The sequence below is a fragment of the Salvelinus namaycush genome, chromosome 6 (genome assembly GCF_016432855.1).
Source record: "Salvelinus namaycush isolate Seneca chromosome 6, SaNama_1.0, whole genome shotgun sequence".
Lineage (NCBI taxonomy): Eukaryota > Metazoa > Chordata > Actinopteri > Salmoniformes > Salmonidae > Salvelinus > Salvelinus namaycush.
The window spans coordinates 24,123,425-24,141,415 of NC_052312.1; the positions used below are offsets into that span (position 1 = coordinate 24,123,425).

The window sequence follows — 17,991 nt, forward strand, 5'->3', positions numbered from 1 at the left end:
CATTGCATTTCTGTTAAACATGTATCAAGACTACCCAAATGTGCCTAATATGTTTATTAATAACTTTCATGTTCTAAATTATGCACTGTCCTCAAATAGCATGGAATTCTTTCACTGTAATAGCTACTGTAAATTGGACAGTGCTGTTAGATTAACAAGAATTTAAGATTTGTATGAGACCATGCTGGGTATTTTGTGCAAATGGGGGGGATATGACACACTTATGAAAATAAAAAAAGTAAATATAATAAGATGCATTTCCATGATCACCTTTTCTGACTGATGGTTTCCTACTTGCGAAGTACCCAACAATGCCAACAATGTCCCAGCTCTCATTTAATTGGACCCACGTTAGTGGTAAATCAATCAATTATTTCAAGTATTTTGCTCTGTGTTTTTTTTTTTTTTTTTTCAATGTGTCAAGTAGTTCTCTTTTTGTTTTCTCTTAATCTGGTTAGGTGCAATTGTGTCGCCAGAACCAGCTGGTTGCAGGGACTCTTTAGGTTAATCTCCTTGCAGGTTAGGGCTTTGTGCGGGAAGGTTTGGGCATATAAATCTCTATTTTTGTACATGCAGTCTTTTCAGAAATGGCACAGATATTTAGTGTGAAATGTGCACAAAGGTTACAAGTTCAGTAAAGAGATATAGACTTGATAGGATATCATGGGATTGCCAAAACAAAGTTGTGTGACAGGTTAGGTGATAGTGTGGCCAAGTGCTCTAAGGCGCTCCAATCTCTTTGGGGGCGTGGGTTTCGAATTCCACTGCTGTCAGGGTCCGCTTTTGATCATAGTGGGAGAACTAAATGGAACAGTTGGTAAACACTGGTATAAGTTGTTTGAGCCAAAAGGCAACTCGAGCCCGCAACTGTTAAAAGGTCAACATTATTTTAGAGAGGTGGTCCAACTGTCAGTCAGTGGCTGTTGTTGACCAGTTGCATTCTGGGTATAGACCTTTTGAAGCAGAGTCACTGTGCATTGGCCAAAGAGTCAACTTATGACATGTAGTACACAACATACCCCCTGGACAGGGGACTGTGTGTATACTGTACTTCAGTGGAGGGTGCTGAGGGGAGGATGGCACCTAGTAAATGGCTGGAATTGAATGGTATCTACCACATGGAAACCATGTTTGATACCATTCCAGCCATTATGAGCCATCCTCCTCAGCAACCTTCACTGCTGTACTTGTACATCAACTCTGCCTCATGCTGCAGAAACAGTAAACTCCAGCCCCACAGGACATTCTGGCTCAGACAAGGCTTACTAATACGTACACACACACAAAAATAATGAGGGACAGTTGAGGTGGTAGATGTACATGAACACTTTTATTGCAATAGCTCTATTGAAAGCAAAAAAGTTGGATAAATATAAACACTATGCTCCAAATTCCTCCGCTAGGACTTCACCCCCATCCCTCCTGAAGTGAGAACGAAAAAAAAGTCACCTTGGGGCGCAATTAACATGAAAAAAATACTATCATATTTAAATAATTTCTCTTTTTATTTTAACACCTTTTTTTCCCCCGTAAGGACATACGTTGCAGAGAAATATAATGCACATATGAGGATTAACACCTCCACCGTATGAAGAACTGTCTGTTCCATAAAGCTAAATGACAATGCCATTAAATTCTGAAAGAAAACACAGGTAGCAATGAAAATGACATCGTCATGGTTGCCATCAATCAACAGCATTCAAAATGGTTATTTTGTAATACTACACAGCAGCAAATAAAATAGTAAGTTACAAAACATTAGGCAGAGGATATTTTTTTTCCTATTTTTTTTTATACAAAACTGCTAAATGTCTACATCCTCAAACTCTTCAAAACTTTACCCCACTGTCTCCGTTTAGCTTAAAAATGATTTTATACCCCGTCTTTAAGAGTTCCATCAAAAGTATCAACACAACACCCAAAAAACTATGGAGATTTAACTTCTGCTCTTTCTATAAAGTAGATTAAAAATAAAAAAAACTGTTGCACATTTATTTATGCAGTACCGTTTAGTTCCTCTGTAATATATTATGTAGTTATTAGATTTCCCCCCATTATTTCCTAAAAGGGTTTGTTATTATTGTTAACTCAAAACGCTACGGCTCTGTTCCAACATCCACACTAGCATACTACTTAGTATGCACACTAGTAGCTAGTCGCACACTACTGAGAATGCATGTCCAATACATCGCTAGTAAGGAGTGTGGGACCCGACCATATTGGCCTATAATATATCATCAACAGAACAAAGTAGAATCATCCACCAAATAGTACAGAACTGAACAAGGCTGATATGAGTGAGTATCGATAATCAAGACTATTTTTTATTTAATTGATTAAGTAAGACTAATTAAAATCACAGAAAGTCTTGCCAAATAAAGCTTTCGTATTATTCAAATCTAATAGCTCGAAGCCGAACAGCGCTGCAGCGTAACCAAATATAAATAAAATCACAGTACAGCCTTTAAAAATGTGTTCCAACCACAGAATTAGAATGAGGATTCTAGTTATATGGTTTCAGCCTTGGGTAGATATAGTAACAGTTCCTTTTCCATAACATACATTAACAGTAGGTTCTGTGCACCGCAACTGTACCATATAAGACATTGGTTGTACCAAATGGGATCTGACGGGTTGTTGAAAGTTTTTTTTTTTTTTTTTGCTGGGGGGGGTCAACCTTTTCCACAGTCCATTATTCTGCACCAACAAATATATCATCATCATCTTCATACTTTAGTTAACACCGACAAGACGTACCATGATACTTTTGAGCCCTTCTAATCCCCCCCCCCCCTTTCCTAACAAGCATCAAGCTCTTTTTTTCTTTTTCACTGACATTTTGGTTCAGTCATCATCAAATGACTAAGAGATCTAGAAAAAGAGGGAAGGGAAAGAGGGGGAAGGGAGCGAGGGAATAATCAGGTGAGCGAATAAAATTAACACTCCAGTCACGCGATCGATAGTGCGACTAACATCTTCTCCCTCTGCCCCCCCCCCCCATTCCTCCCACCGACACCCATAGAGTGGGTTAACTATATAAAAGGCCGACAGAGATTGCACAGAAAAATACACAACAGTACTCTAGCAGAACTCACTGCTTCCAGCCTTTCAGAAGGGAGACAGAAGGGTACATTTTTTTTAGGGATAGGGATATATATATATATATATTTTTTAAAGGCATGGCACACGAGTCAAAATACTGAAATGAAAGAAAATTAAGAGGACACCCCACAGCGGTCTTTCAGTTAGGATGGTAACATGATCACTCCTCTGTTAAGTGGCGCACTGACATGTTTTTTTCCCCCCTAACTTTTCTAACGGATTCCAAGCAACGTATTAGACAACGTATTTTACCTTACTTGTACCTCATCTCTTGCATTTAACCCTTTGTTGTAGCTACACTTCCCAGCGCTAACCCTAAAGTAACGTCGTCAAATCCTGAAAACCTCTCTGAACTGGTTCTTGTGGATCCCAGTTTAGGCCGAGAATAGACCCTCACTCCCCTGCGCTCTCTCCCTCACTGCGGCCAGCCTACATGCTTGGCAATGTGAGGGGTCTAACGTGCGTAACCAGGGAAGTTAGGGGCTGGCAGAGGTGTGTGTCCGTGTGTGTGCATGTTGCACCTTGGGGGGGGGGGGGGGGGGGGGGGGTAGTAGAGTCAGGTTACTGGAACCCCTAACGTCACCCAGCACACTTACTGATGGATTAGTGGAGTCACAGCAACAGGGGGCATCGTGTGTGTGGTCAGTCACTGTAGCCAGGGCCGTAACTACATGAGGACACTGCGGTCCGGACCGCACATTTTTTTCTAATAAAAAGAATCTATTATGGGTCAACATCTGAATATTACTTTCAGCATTGATCAAAGCTCAGATCGCTTACATTATTGATCTGACTGCTTTAAATCACGCCGGCTTCTTTGTGAACGAGTTGGAACCAGGAACCGTGGTTTGTTCGGTGTGTTCGCCTGCGTCCCCTGGATTTGCCTCCCGAATTATCCTTTTTAGCAGCACATTCACCACTCACTCAAACGGCTAACTTTGCCCGCTTGTGGCACAGGCCGAGGGCCAGCTAGAAGGATGAAGTAAGAAGATCATGTTAAACGAAGCCTACCTCAACAGGAGCAAATAAATAGGTTAAGATCTCACAATAACTTTGCTTTACAGAGAGTAGGCTACTGAGACAGACAGTGGTGTGGCAACTCAGTGTTAAGGTTGAGGCAGGCTGCAATGGAAGCAGAGGAGGAGTGGTTCCCAAACTTGCGTCTATGCCCCCCTGAGAAAATCTGTACTAATCTTTTAAAACAGGTTAGGAACTTAAAATATGTTTCAATATGAACATCTCCACATGGCCCATCTTCCCTATAGGCCGACATTACATTCGAATCGAAATGCAAACAATACAGTACACTGAAAATGACATACGTTTTCATTTATATTGGTAGCCGTTTACCCCTGGAGTTTCTGGTTTACCCACCTTTCTTTTTTTTTTTTACCACTACATCACTGATATTAATACAGAATCATAATATTCTAATAATTCATGTGCATGTGATAATATGATCTGTGTGCTCCTTTGATGTCCGTTTGTGCAGAGCTTGATTAGTAAATGCCTAGGGATACAAACGTTAATGCCATGTCATTTGAGAAGAGAGACGTGTAAAAAAGGGATTTTATGCAATTCATCACACAAACGGACTCAACAGTCGCTATGTGTCAGTTTGAATCATTCCTCCCATTTCAGGGATATGACATTACAATTGTATAGCTAATATATGTTTGTAGATCGACTGAGGTGAATGAATGAACCTACAGCAGCCACGGTGGTAATGGCAGAGGTCAGTTTTGCTGTTCTACAAATAGCTTCTTTTTTTTATTGTATAGAAATGCAGTAAATGAGCTTCAACGTCCTCCCCCCCAAAAAAACAATCCAGACCTCACAAAAACCTTGGTTACGGCCTTGACTGTAGCCTACAGAGCACAGACAAGCGAAAGTGTGTATGTGTATATATCTCCATCCATCTGTGAGCCAGACCTGTGCTAATAAGGCCCTTAAGTGGAAATAAAATACTTGCGTCTTTTATGGAAAATATTGGGACTATCGTCGAGTCCAGTACCATTTTCTGCTAATAGAAAAATACTAAATAAACCATGTTAGAATAACAAATGCACTATGTGGCTTTAAATACATGTAGCAGTTTCTCAGTGAGAAGATGAGTAAACTCTAAGATAAGAGTAATACTTAAGAGTAAACTCTACTGACCAGTCTCAACCCAGTCTAAGAGTTGTATTATTATTTGGCTATTATTATTATTATTAACTTACAGCGATACCATGTTTGAGCGAAGCTCCCTTTTTTGCGCTGTAGATCAGAAATAATGTTTTTATATCTAAAGTCCTTTAACGATGAGAGAGAGCAGCCTCAAAACCAGCCACTGACGAAACAAAATCGGGAAAAAATATATATTTAAAAAAACAAAAATACTAAAATGCAAGCGCCTTCAGTCTTCATCTTCTGCTGTCTTCGTGATGTTGTGGTTCAAAGGGGGCATGACCTTGTGGGCCAGCCTTGGGGTCGAGTTTGAAGGGTGGTGGCGGAGGGCCAGCCTTGGGGTCGAGGTCAAAGGGTGGTAGTGGAGGGATTTAGTTAGAGGGGTGCACCACAGAAACTCTATCTCAGATCAGATTCCTCCATCCAGCTTCATTCTGTAGAGAAAGAGAGCATCAGTTAACTTTACCAAAAAAGTTGGTAAAGCAGCATGTCCCTTCGTGGCCCACACACATTCTGGTAGTGGATTAGGCTGGGCTCTGGCTGCGCATATCCCCTGTATCTAAAGCGTGTGCGTATATCCCCCCTGTGTGCGTGCGTGTTTTAAGGCTGGCCTCAGTTGACCCTGAGCAGGGCTTTGATAGGGGCTTTGTCCTGTTATAACAATGGCTGCTGGGTCACAATACAGTTGCTTTGAGAGAGGGCTTCAGCTGTGGTTGGGCTGGAGCGACAGGAATGCTGGCTAACGCTTTCTATCTGTCTGTTAGGGGGGGATGGAGAAAGGAGTGGGAGGAGATGGGGACAGAAAGAGCGAGAGAGAGGAAGGGAAGGAGAGATGGGGGAAACAGAGATAGAGGGAGAGAGAAGATGTGGAGAGGGGTCTTAGGGACCTTTTTACGGCAGTTTACTTAGACCATAAGAATATGCTCAGGCTCCAACCACTGCTGGACACTACTGGACAACAGCCTCAACTGACCCCATTTGGCAATGAAGCCCCAGCCTACTTCCGCCGAGTCCGATGAACTTGTCGATACCATTTTTAAGTTGCTGCGTACAGTATGAAGGAAACAAGATGTCATTTCGCAACTCTAACTAGGATTAGAGTAATGATGAAGTCTACATGCTAGCTGTTCCCATAGACTTCCAGTCATTGCAGTTGCTAACTAGTGTTAGTGTAAACACTAGAGAGCATACTTCCTTTTTTAAGTTGCAAGCAGACATAAAAATGGTATCCACGAGTTCATCTGACTCTGGGGAAGTAGATAAAGAGCTTCATTGCCAAAATCCCAAACTATCTCTTTAAGAAAAATACTTAAATCCGTTTTATTATGCTAAGTCCATGTTAAGTCTACTTACCTCAACTTTGAATTTGTGTATATCTTTTTTTATTTAACCTTTAACTAGGAAAGCCAGTTAAGAACAAATTCTTATTTACAATGACAGCCTACCAAAAAGGAAAATGGGGGCCTGGGATTAAAAATAAATACAATATATAGGACAAAACACACATCACAACGAGAGACAACACTACTACATAGCAAGGCAGCAACACAACATGACAACAACATGGTAGCAACAACACATGGCAGCAGCACAACATGGTACAAACATTATTGCTCACAGACAACAGCACCAAGGGCAAGAAGGTAGAGACAACAATACATCACACGAAGCAGCCACAACTGTCAGTAAGAGTGTCCATGATTGAGTCTTTTAATTAATGAAGAGATGGAGATAAAACAGTCCAGTTTGAGTGTTTGTTGCAGCTCGTTCCAGTCGCTAGCTGCAGCGAACTGAAAAGACGAACGACCCAGGGATGTGCGCTTTCGAGACCTTTAACAGAATGTGACCGGCAGAACGGGTGTTGTATGTGGAGGATGAAGGCTGCAGTAGATATCTCAGATAGGGGGGAGTGAGGCCTAAGAGGGTTTTATAAATAAGCATCAACAAGTGGGTCTTGCGACAGGTATACAGAGATGACCAGTTTACAGAGGAGTATAGAGTGCAGTGATGTATCCTATAAGGTGCATTGGTTGCAAATAACATCTAGCCGCTCCAGAGCACCATTACCCGCCGATCTATAAATTAAGTCCCCGTAATCTAGCATGGGTATGATGGTCATCTGAATCCGGGTTAATTTGGCAGCTAGGGTTAAAGAGGAGCGATTAGAATAGAGGAAACCAAGTCTAGATTTAACTTTAGCCTGCAGCTTTGATATGTGCTGAGAGAAGGACAGTGCACCGTCTAGTCATACTCCCAAGTACCTGTACGAGGTGACTACTTCAAGCTCAAACCCTCAGGAGGTAGTAATCACACTGGTGGGGAGAGGGGCATTCTTCTTACCAAACCACATGACCTTGTTCTGAACACCTTCAAATAAGTTCAAGGGTAGAGAAAGCTTGTTGGACACTAAGAAAGCTTTGTTATAGAGCATTTAACACAAAATCCAGGGAGGGGTCAGCTGAGTATAAGAATATCACCTGCATATAAATGGATGAGAGAGCTTTCTACTGCCTTAGCTGTTGATGTAAATTGAGAAGACGTGGGGCCTAGGATCGAGCCTTGAGGTACTCCCTTGGTGACAGACAGTGGCTGAGACAGCAGATTTTCTGACTTTATACACTGCACTCTGAGGTAGTTAGCAAACCAGGCCAAAGACCCCTCAGGAGACACCAATACTCACAAGAATGAAATTGTCTACTGTATCAAAAGCTTTGGCCAAGTCAATAAAAATAGCAGCATAATATTGCTTAGAATCAAGGGCAATGGTGATATCATTTAAGGTTGCAGTGACACATCCATAACCTGTGCAGAAACCAGATTGCATACCCGAGAGAATACTAGAAATCAAGAAAGCCAGTCAGTTGATTACTGACACGTTTTTCCAACACTTTTGATAAACAGGGCAAAATAGAAATGGGCCTATAATAAAGGTCGACCGATTATGATTTTTCAACACCGATACAGATTATGGGAGGACAAAAAAAGCCGATAGCGATTAAATAAAATAAAAAAGATATATATAATGTTACAACAATACTGAATGAACAATGAACACTTATTTTAACTTAATATAATACATAAATAAAATCTATTTAGTCTCAAATAAATAATGAAACATGTTCAATTCGGTTTAAATAATGCAAAAACACAGTGTTGGAGAAGAAAGTAAAAGTGCAATATGTGCCATGTAAAAAAGCTAACGTATAAGTTCCTTGCTCAGAACATATGAAAGCTGGTGATTCAATATTCCCAGTTCCTCAATATTCCCAGTTAAGAAGTTTTAGGTTGTAGTTATTGTAGGAATTATGCATTGCCAGCCCCATTGCTAAGAGCTGCTGGCAAACGCAGTGAAGTGCTGTTTGGATGAATGCTTAAGAGCCTGCTGCTGCCTACCACCGCTCAGTCAGACTGCTCTATCAAATCATAGACTTAATTATAATATAATAAATACAGAAATACAAACCTTAGGTCATTAATTTTGTCAATAGGGGGGCGCTGTTTTCACTTTGTAAAAAATCGTGCCCAAATTAAACTGCCTCGTACTCAATTCTTGCTCGTACAATATGCATATTATTATTACTATTGGATAGAAAACACTCTAGTTTCTAAAACCGTTTGAATTATATCTGTGAGTAAAACAGAACTCATTTTGCAGCAAACTTCCTGTCAGGAAGTGAAAAATCTGAAATCGGGGGCTCTGTTCCAGGGCCATCCTATTAATTTGCCTGAAATCTATGGATCTACATGCACTGCATACGCCTTCCACTAGATGTCAATAGGCAGTGAGAGGTGGAATGGGGTGTATAGCTTGATCTGAGGCCGAACAAGACCTCTTGGAATGACGTGACCACTTTTTCCTTTGTTCAGCAAGGCGCGAGAAGGAACCCTGGATTGCGTTCTGAAAAGCTTTCGTTATAGACGTTAGATATCTCCGGCTCTGATTTTATTTGATATGTGTTAAAAACATCATAAAGTAGTTATTTTAAACCGAGTTATATCAGTTTATTGCGATTTTCGGAATTTTCTTTTCTTTGCGTTATGGTGAAGTTGGACACTCCTGCGCCACATGGCTAGCTTTGGTTGCTAATTCGACAGATGAAGAGGACATTCTACAACCAAACAACGATTATTCTGGACAAAGGACCCCTTGTACAAGATTCTGATGGAAGCTCATCAAAAGTAGGAACCATTTATGATGTTATTTCGTATTTCTGTCAAATGTGTAGTCGTATTTTTCGCCCTGATTTTGGGCGCTGTCTCGCTATAACGTAAGCTGTATGTCGTACTAAAGTTATTTTAAAAAATCTAACACAGCGGTTGCATTAAGAACTAGTGTATCTTTCATTTGCTGTCCAACATGTATTTTTTAGTAAAGTTTATGATTAGTTATTTGATTAGGTGCCTCCAAGATTTCTCCGGACAATTTTTTAGCATTTTGACTACGTATTCACATTGTAAAACCACGATTTGTGCCGCTAAATATGCACATTTTCGAACAAACCATATATGTATTGTGTAATATGATGTTATAGGACTGTCATCTGATGAAGATTGTGAAGGTTAGTGAATAAATTTATATCTTTTGCTGTTTTTTTCCGCTATCGCTACCGTTGCGTTGAATGAATGCTGTTGTGTGGTTGGCTATTGTAGTAAGCTAATATAATGCTATTGTGTTTTCGCTGTAAAACACTTAAAAAATCTGAAATATTGGCTGGATTCACAAGATGTTTGTCTTTCATTTGCTGAACACCATGTATTTTTCATAAATGTTTTATGATGAGTATTTAGGTATTTCACGTTGGTCTCTGTAGTTATTCTAGCTGCTTTGGTGAGATTTGTGATGGTGGCTGCAATGTAAAACTATGATTTATACCTGAAATATGCACATTTTTCGAACAAAACATATGCTATACAATAAATCTGTTATAAGACTGTCATCTGATGAAGTTGTTTCTTGGTTAGTGACTATTTATATCTTTATTTGGTCGAATTTGTGATAGCTACCTATGCGGTAAAAAAAATTGTGAAAATATGCGGTTGAGTCTTTTGCTATTGTGGTTAGCTAATAGAAATACATAGTGTTTTCGCTGTAAAACATTTTAAAAATCGGAAATGATGGCTGGATTCACAAGATGTGTATCTTTCATCTGGTGTCTTGGACTTGTGATTTCATGATATTTAGATGCTAGTATTTACTTGTGGCGCTATGCTAGGCTATGCTAGTCAGCTTTTTTACTGATGAGGGTGCTCCCGGATCCGGGATGGTGACTCGTGAGAAGATATGGTCAAATTCGAACACTATCATTTTGAAAACAAAACGTTTATTCTTTCAGTAAAATACGGAACCGTTACGTATTTTATCGAACGGGTGGCAACCCTAAGTCTCTAAATATTGCTGTTACATTGCACAACCTTCAATGTTATGTCATAATTATGTAAAATTCTGGCAAATTAGTTCAATGAGCCAGGCGGCAAGAGAAGTGACACATTTTCCCAAGTTAATATTGCCTGCTAAGAGAATTTTTTAAACTAAATATTCTGTGTATTGATTTAACTTCTTTATGATAGGGGGCAGCATTTTCTCTTTTGGATGAATTGCGTGCCCATAGTGAACTGCCTCCTACTCTGTCCCAGATGCTAATATATGCATATTATTATTACTATTTGATATAAAACACTCTGAAGTTACTAAAACTGTTTGAATGATGTCTGAGTATAACAGAACTCATATGGCAGGCAAAAACCTAAGAAAGAATCCAAACAGGAAGTGAGAATTCTGAAACTGGTCAATGTTCAACTCATCGCCTATTCAATTCCCTGTAAGATATGGATTTGTTTGCACTTCCTACGCCTTCCACTAGATGGCAACAGTCTGTAGAACGTGGTATGAAGCCTCTAGTGTGATGTGGGGCCGGATGGGAGGTGTTTCAGTCATTGGTCTGGCAGTTTGCCAGTTCCTGGTCACGCACGTTCCAAACGATATCGTCTTGCTTTCCATAACAAAGGACTTCTCCGGTTGGAACGTTATTGGATAGTTATGATAACAACATCCTGAAGATTGATTCTCTACTTAGTTTGACCAGTTTATTCGACCTGTTATATACCTTTTTGAAGTTTTTGTCCGAGTTCGCCTGCATCTGCGCGAGCGTTTAGACATGTGCACTAAACATGCTAGCAAAAGTAGCTACTTAGACATAAGGAATGGACATTATCAAACAAAACAACGATTTATTGTGGAACTAGGATTCCTGGGAGTGCATTCTGATGAAGATGATCAAAGGGAATATTTATGATGTAATTTCGTATTTGTTGACTCCAACATGGCGGAGAAATGTTGTTATATCTGAGCGCCGTCTCAGATTATTGCATGGTGTGCTTTTTCCGTAAAGTTTTTTTGAAATCTGACACAGCCGTTGCATTAAGAACGAGTGTATCTTTAATTCTATGTAAAACATGTATCTTTCAAAGTTTATGATGAGTATTTCTGTTACTTGACGTGGCGCTCTGCAATTTCTCCGGATATTTTGGAGGCATTTCTGAACATGGCGCCAATGTAAACCGAGATTTGTGGATATAAATATGCACATTATCGAACAAAACATACATGTATTGTGTAACATGATGTCCTATGAGTGTCATCTGATGAAGATCAAAGGTTAGTGATTAATTTTCTCTATTTCTGCTTTTTGTGACTCCTATCTTTGCCTGGGAAAATGGCTGTTTTTCTGTGGCTATATACTGACCTAACATAATTGTTTGGTGTGCTTTCGCCAAAAAGCCTATTTGAAATCAGACATGTTGGCTGGATTCACAACATGTGTAGCTTTAATTTGGTGTCTTTCATGTGTGATTTCATGAAAGATTGATTTTTATAGTAATATATTTGAATTTGGCACGCTGCATTTTTTCTGGCTTTTGGCCAAGTGGGACGTTAGCATCCCAGAGAAGTTAACTAGTGATTGTGAAGATTTTTTAAATAAGATACGTTTAATGCTAGCTAGCAACTTACCGTGGCTCCTTACAGCCACAAGGTCCTTTTGACACGGCACTCGCGTAACAGGTGGTCAGCCTACCACGCAGTTTCCTCGTGGATTGCAATGTAATCGGCCATAATCAGCATCCAAAAAGGCTGATTACCGGTTATGAAAACTTGAAAATCGTCCCTAATTAAAATCGTCCATGCCAATTAATCGGTCGACCTCTAGTCGGGATCAGCTTGATCTCCCCCTTTAAATAAAGGATGAACCATGGCGGCCTTCCAAGCAATGGGAACCTCCCCAGAAAGGAGAGACAGGTTAAAAAGGTTGGAGATAGGCTTGGCAATGATAGGGGCAGCAACCTTAAACGGTCTAAACCATCTGACTCGTGTTTTTTGGGGGGTAAAGTTTAAGGAGCTTCTTTAGCGCCTCGGACTCAGTGACTGCCTGCAGGGAGAAACTTTGTAGCGGGGCAGAGGAAAAAGAGGGAGAAGCATCAGGGATAGTCGAATTAGAAGGGGTGGGAGATGAGGAAATGTTGGACGGGCAAGGAGGCATGGCTGAGTCAAATTGGAATCCTGATTTAATGAAGTGGTGATTAAAGAGCTCAGTCATGTGCTTCTTGTCAGTAACAACATCATCAACATTAAGGGACATGGGCATCTGTGAGGGTTTATTCTCCAGGTCTTTAACCGTTATCCAGAACTTTTTTGGTGTTAGACCCAGAGAGAGAGAGAGAACTGCTCCTTAAAGTAACTAACTTTGGCCTTCCGGATAGCCTGAGTGCACTAATTTCTCATTTGCCTGAACGAGAGCCAGTAAGCCTGAGTGTGCCGAGCCTTTCACCAAATGCAATACTTGAGGTGGAGTAATTCTGCAAGATCGCGGTCGAACCTGTTTTTAATTCTCATTCTTTTCATGGGGGCATGTTTGTTAACAATACCACTGAAAATATTTTTTTAAAGTCCAAGTGTGCTACAGTGGAGATCAAGCTGATTCTATACCATTTTACAGAGGCCAGTTCATGAAGGAAGACTTGCTCATTAAAACATTTTTTTTTAACAAGCGTCTGACAAATCAGGACAGGTCGTTTCAATGAGCAGCCATTACGATCACAGGCTGTAAAACAGTGATAACTAAAGGTCATTACAGAAAACACCAGACTGATACCTATCAGGATTATTTGTGAGGATAGCATCAAGGAGAGTAGCCTTTTCTGGATGTTTGGAGTCATACCTTGTGGGATTGGTAATAATCTGAAAAAGATTTAGGGAGTCCCATTGCTTTAGGACTTTGTCAGGTGGTTTAAGCATGTGCCAGTTTAGGTCACCAAGCAGGACAAATTCAGACTTAGTGTTAGGGGCCAGGAGAGAGCTTAGGGCAGATAGGGTACAGTGCTGATGGAGGACGCTAGCACCCAGCAACAGTCAACAAAGAGTTATTTGAAAATGTAATGCTTAAAACCAGCAAATCAAATTGTTTGGGGACAGACTTGGTGGATACAACCGAGCACTGAAAGGGATCCTTGGTAAAAATTGCCACTCCCCCATCTTTGGAAGATCTGTCTTGCCAAAAAAGGTTATAACCAGAAAGGTTAACATCAGTATTCAAAACACTCTTCCTTAACCACGTCTCAGTAATGACCAAAACATCATTAGCTGTGAACCCACACTTTCAATTGATCCATTTTAGGTAATAAGCTTCTTGTGTTAACGTGCAGAAAACCCAGGCTTCTACAAGAGCAGAAATCAGTGAAGCAGATATCAGAGTACAAGTTAGAATTGGGGCTAGCATCAGTAGATGGGCCAGAGTGTACATGCACATTTCCAGAAATCATCAACAGTAATACAATCAAGGCACGCAATAGGACACCGGAGAGCTCTGCAGTGCTGATTTATGACATCTGCATCAGATGGCAACAAGATCATATTTGTACAGCAATTCCATCAGGTAACATGAATACAAAGCCGGCGAGAGGTGGTTAGAATAGGATGGGAGGCCAAAAGTCTGTGTAACCAAAATAGAGTCAGAGTCCCGAGTGTGGGAACAAAGTCTGTCCCACGGTTGGGTAAAGAAAGTTTGCTGACTACAACGTATGCAGGAGTCATGAGGCAAATAGCAAAATGCACAAGAAATACATTTAATATAAAACGACTGGAGGCGAGCGGAAGCTCGGGAGAGGGGTGAGTGTGGTGGCGGTACCAGACAGGGGGAGACAGGCCAGGGCAGACGGTGAACAGATCACCAGGTGGAATGCAAGCAGCAGTGCAGCAGGCAATGGGAGTAGGTGTCACACCCACTTGGGAGAAGCTTTTATTTCTGGAGGCAGATTTCTTTTAGAAAATGCCAGTGGTCTTTGAACAGCAGGAGGGATTCAGAGGATGCTTCAAAGACTCCTGCCACTTGCTGGGTGCAAAGGCCTCGACACCTTTCACTTCACACCTTAGTGCCAATTGAATTTGTATCTGGTCTGTCCTTGCAAGCCTGGGAGCCTTAACTCAGCATTCAGTTCCCATAAAATAAATAATTGTAATGTACTTTATTTTTCTTCTTGGCTTTCAAAATAGCACCAGACCAACCACTACTCACTCAGTTCCAGGTTGGATGGTGTCCTCAGTTTGTTTGCTAGAATTGGGCCCAACGTGAACATCACACCATCATTTGAGACTAATATATGAGAAATCAGTGGACAAATTCAGGTAGGTCCATCCCCGTTTTCTTTCTGGTCAGGTCTGGATTTGGTTCTGCGGTAAAAGGTAAACTGTCAATCAGTTTACAGGTTAAGTGTCCCTGATTAGCCAATAGCCTCCTGTATACCACCCCTACCATGTCACAACACAACTGATTGGCTAAAATGCATTAAGGAAAGAAATTCTGTTCATTGAAATGCATTCCAGGTGACTACCTCGTGAAGCTGGTTGAGAGAATGCCAAGAGCGTGCAAAGCTGTCATCAAGGCAAAGGGTGGCTACTTTGAAGAATCTCAAATATATTTTGATCTGTTTAACACTTTTTTTGGTTACTAAATGATTCCATATGTGTTATTTCATAGTTTTGATGTCTTCACTATTATTCTACAATGTAGAAAATAGTTAAAAGAAAAACCCTTGAATGAGTAGCTGTGTCCAAACCTTTGACTGGTACTGTGTGCACACACACCTCCCCTAATGTTAGCCCCGTCACTAAAAGGTCCTCAAAAGGTCAAATGGCCACCAACGCTACTGTCCCAGGATAAGCAGAGAAGGCCGACTGCTGGACTGAAAAGGAAGGAGAAAGAGTGCGAAAGAGGGCGCGAGATTGACCTGAGAAGACTGCTGATGCCAGAAGGAGCAGGAAGAGAAGGAATTAACCTAGCTACATTGGAGACTAATCAATCCCACTTGAAAACCAATTAGATTACTCGGCTTCACCACCCTTCCTTCTCTTCCTCCCACTCCGTTTGCTCCTCTTTCTCCCGACCATCTCTAGTTTAGGGACTTTGGGTCAGTTCCATCCAACGGGTCAAGTCCAATAGATAAAATGCCATAATTAAACGATGGGAGTCAAAATAGGCTTAGTGGTAATGCCATTCACCCATGTCAACACAGTCTCGCACACATTTGTATTATACGTTTTGGAGTTACATACAGGTAAAAACAAACGTGTACTATGTTGTGTCTAGTCGGAGCGACCAGGCTGCCCATGTGGCTTCTCAACACTCAGTACCTTGCCTCCCCCTCATCTCCTCTGAAATGGAGAGTGCAATCCTTCCACTTGGCCTAAGGATCTGTGTGTGTGTGTGGCCTAAAGGGTCCACCAGTCTATCCCAGACACACCCATGACAAGGTGGTCATGGCCAAATGCCGGGTGATAGATAATGGGTGAGGGGTGGCACACACAAACTACAGGAAGGAAAAACTTGAGTGATGCAACACACAAGAACATTTTAACGTAAATAACAATACTATATTATACTGGCTGACAAGGAATAACCTTCCAAGCCAGACCATTATGTAGAGTTAGAATCAGAATGGAATTCTATGTTTGGAAGTCAGAATATTTTACAATTGACATCACAATTCTGTAATGGAACCCATAGAGGAACTGTCTCTCTCCCGGAAACAGAACATGACAGTAACTATCCCATTGTCACCTTTAGATCTGGGGTTTAGTATATTAGGATCCCCATTAGCTACAACACATGGAGCAGCTACTCTTCCTGGGATCCACATAAAACGTACAAATACATAAAAGTACAGAACAGTTAAACAAGAAAAACATAAGATATTACATTAAAATACAAAATAAAAATAGGGCTGAGGTCTAGTGGAAGGGTAGAGGTGCTAAGGGGTAGGGATGGGCATAGGGCTTCCCGAGTGGCACAGCGGTCCAAGACACGGCATCGCAGTGCTAGAGGAGTTACTACAGATCCGGGTTCAAAACCGGGCTGTGTTGGAGCCAGCCGCGACCGGGAGACCCATGAGGCGGCGCACAATTGGCCCAGCGTCATCCGGATTAGGGGAGGGTTTGGCCAGCTGGGATGTACTTGTCCCATCGCGCTCTAGTGACTCCTTGTGGCGGCCGGGCGCATGCACGCCGACTTTGGTCACCAGCTGTACGGTGTTTCCTCCGACACATTGGTGCGGCTGGCTTCCGGGTTAAGTGAGCAGTGTGTCAAGAAGCAGTGTGGCTTGGCAGGGTCGGGTTTCGGAGGACGCATGGCTCTCGACCACCGCCTCTCCCGAGTTTGTACGGGAGTTGCAGCGATGGGACAAGACTAACTACCAGTTGGATATCACGAAATTGAGAAAAAGGGGTAAAAAGCACGCGTAATCGAGTACTCAAATGGACGTCAAAACTAACACGTAAAAGAAATACTGTAGAACTATTTGGTGGAATGTGCTTTATGGCTGCCTGAATGGGCAAGTACAATTTGGTCCCGAAAACAACTGACATCTTGTCTTTAAGACATTGCTAATTTGCTTTGACTTTAGTGTTCCATTTGTACATGTGCATTTGCTGGGCACAACAAAAAATGTATAAAGCCAAGCATCACAGTTCTTTTCCCTTTCTCCTCCATGTCTCACTCACTCAATTGCGTTCTGACCACTCCCTCTACACATGTGCCGAGTGCACACACAAGCTCTCGTTAGGCCTACAGAAATATATGCCTATAAAAACGTTTCTAACTGATGGGATACACAAGCAAAATGTCTTGCCAAATGACGACAGTTTTATCACCAATTCAAACTGGACTGGCTGATTGAAATGGGGAAATATATGTATTCCAACAACGAGCTGCAGTTTTGTAATAATTGCGTCCTGTCTATTTTCCACTTAAGCTACTTTGCGAACTGCTAGTGCCATTTAGAATCGGTTAGCCTAGGCCAGGGCTATTCAACTGGTGGCCCGCGGGCCAGATCGAGCCCATTTATGAATTTAGAATGGCCCTTGGATAAATTCTGAACCGCAAAAATCCGATGTTTAGTGCCAAAAGGAGATCCTGTAGTCCCGCCCATTAAGTACTGCCAATCAATATCACCCAACATACCACTTACAGCCAATCACAGCTTTTAACAGGGGTAGAGGGTCTGTTTGCCCAACTATTGGCTTTTCCGCCACAGATGATATCACTACACTGCCTGATACACTCGGGCTCCCGAGTGGCGCAGCTGTCGAAGGCACTGCATCTCAGTGCAAGAGGTGTCATTGCAGTCCCTGGTTCGATTCCAGGCTGCATCACAACAGGTCGTGATTGGGAATCC

At 41.5% G+C, this 17,991-nt stretch overlaps 1 protein-coding gene across 1 annotated transcript in view; it reads right to left on the minus strand.

Annotated features, from left to right (window-relative positions):
• Positions 1 to 1,310: 1,310 nt before the first annotated feature.
• LOC120049809 (insulin receptor substrate 2-B-like) overlaps positions 1,311 to 17,991 on the minus strand; it is a 37,715-nt gene continuing 21,034 nt past the window's right edge. Inside the window, exon 2 of the mRNA XM_038996252.1 lies at positions 1,311 to 5,705. Within this exon, the coding sequence (XP_038852180.1) occupies positions 5,701 to 5,705 (5 nt within the window). The 3' untranslated portion in view covers positions 1,311 to 5,700. The remainder of the gene's footprint in view (positions 5,706 to 17,991) is intronic.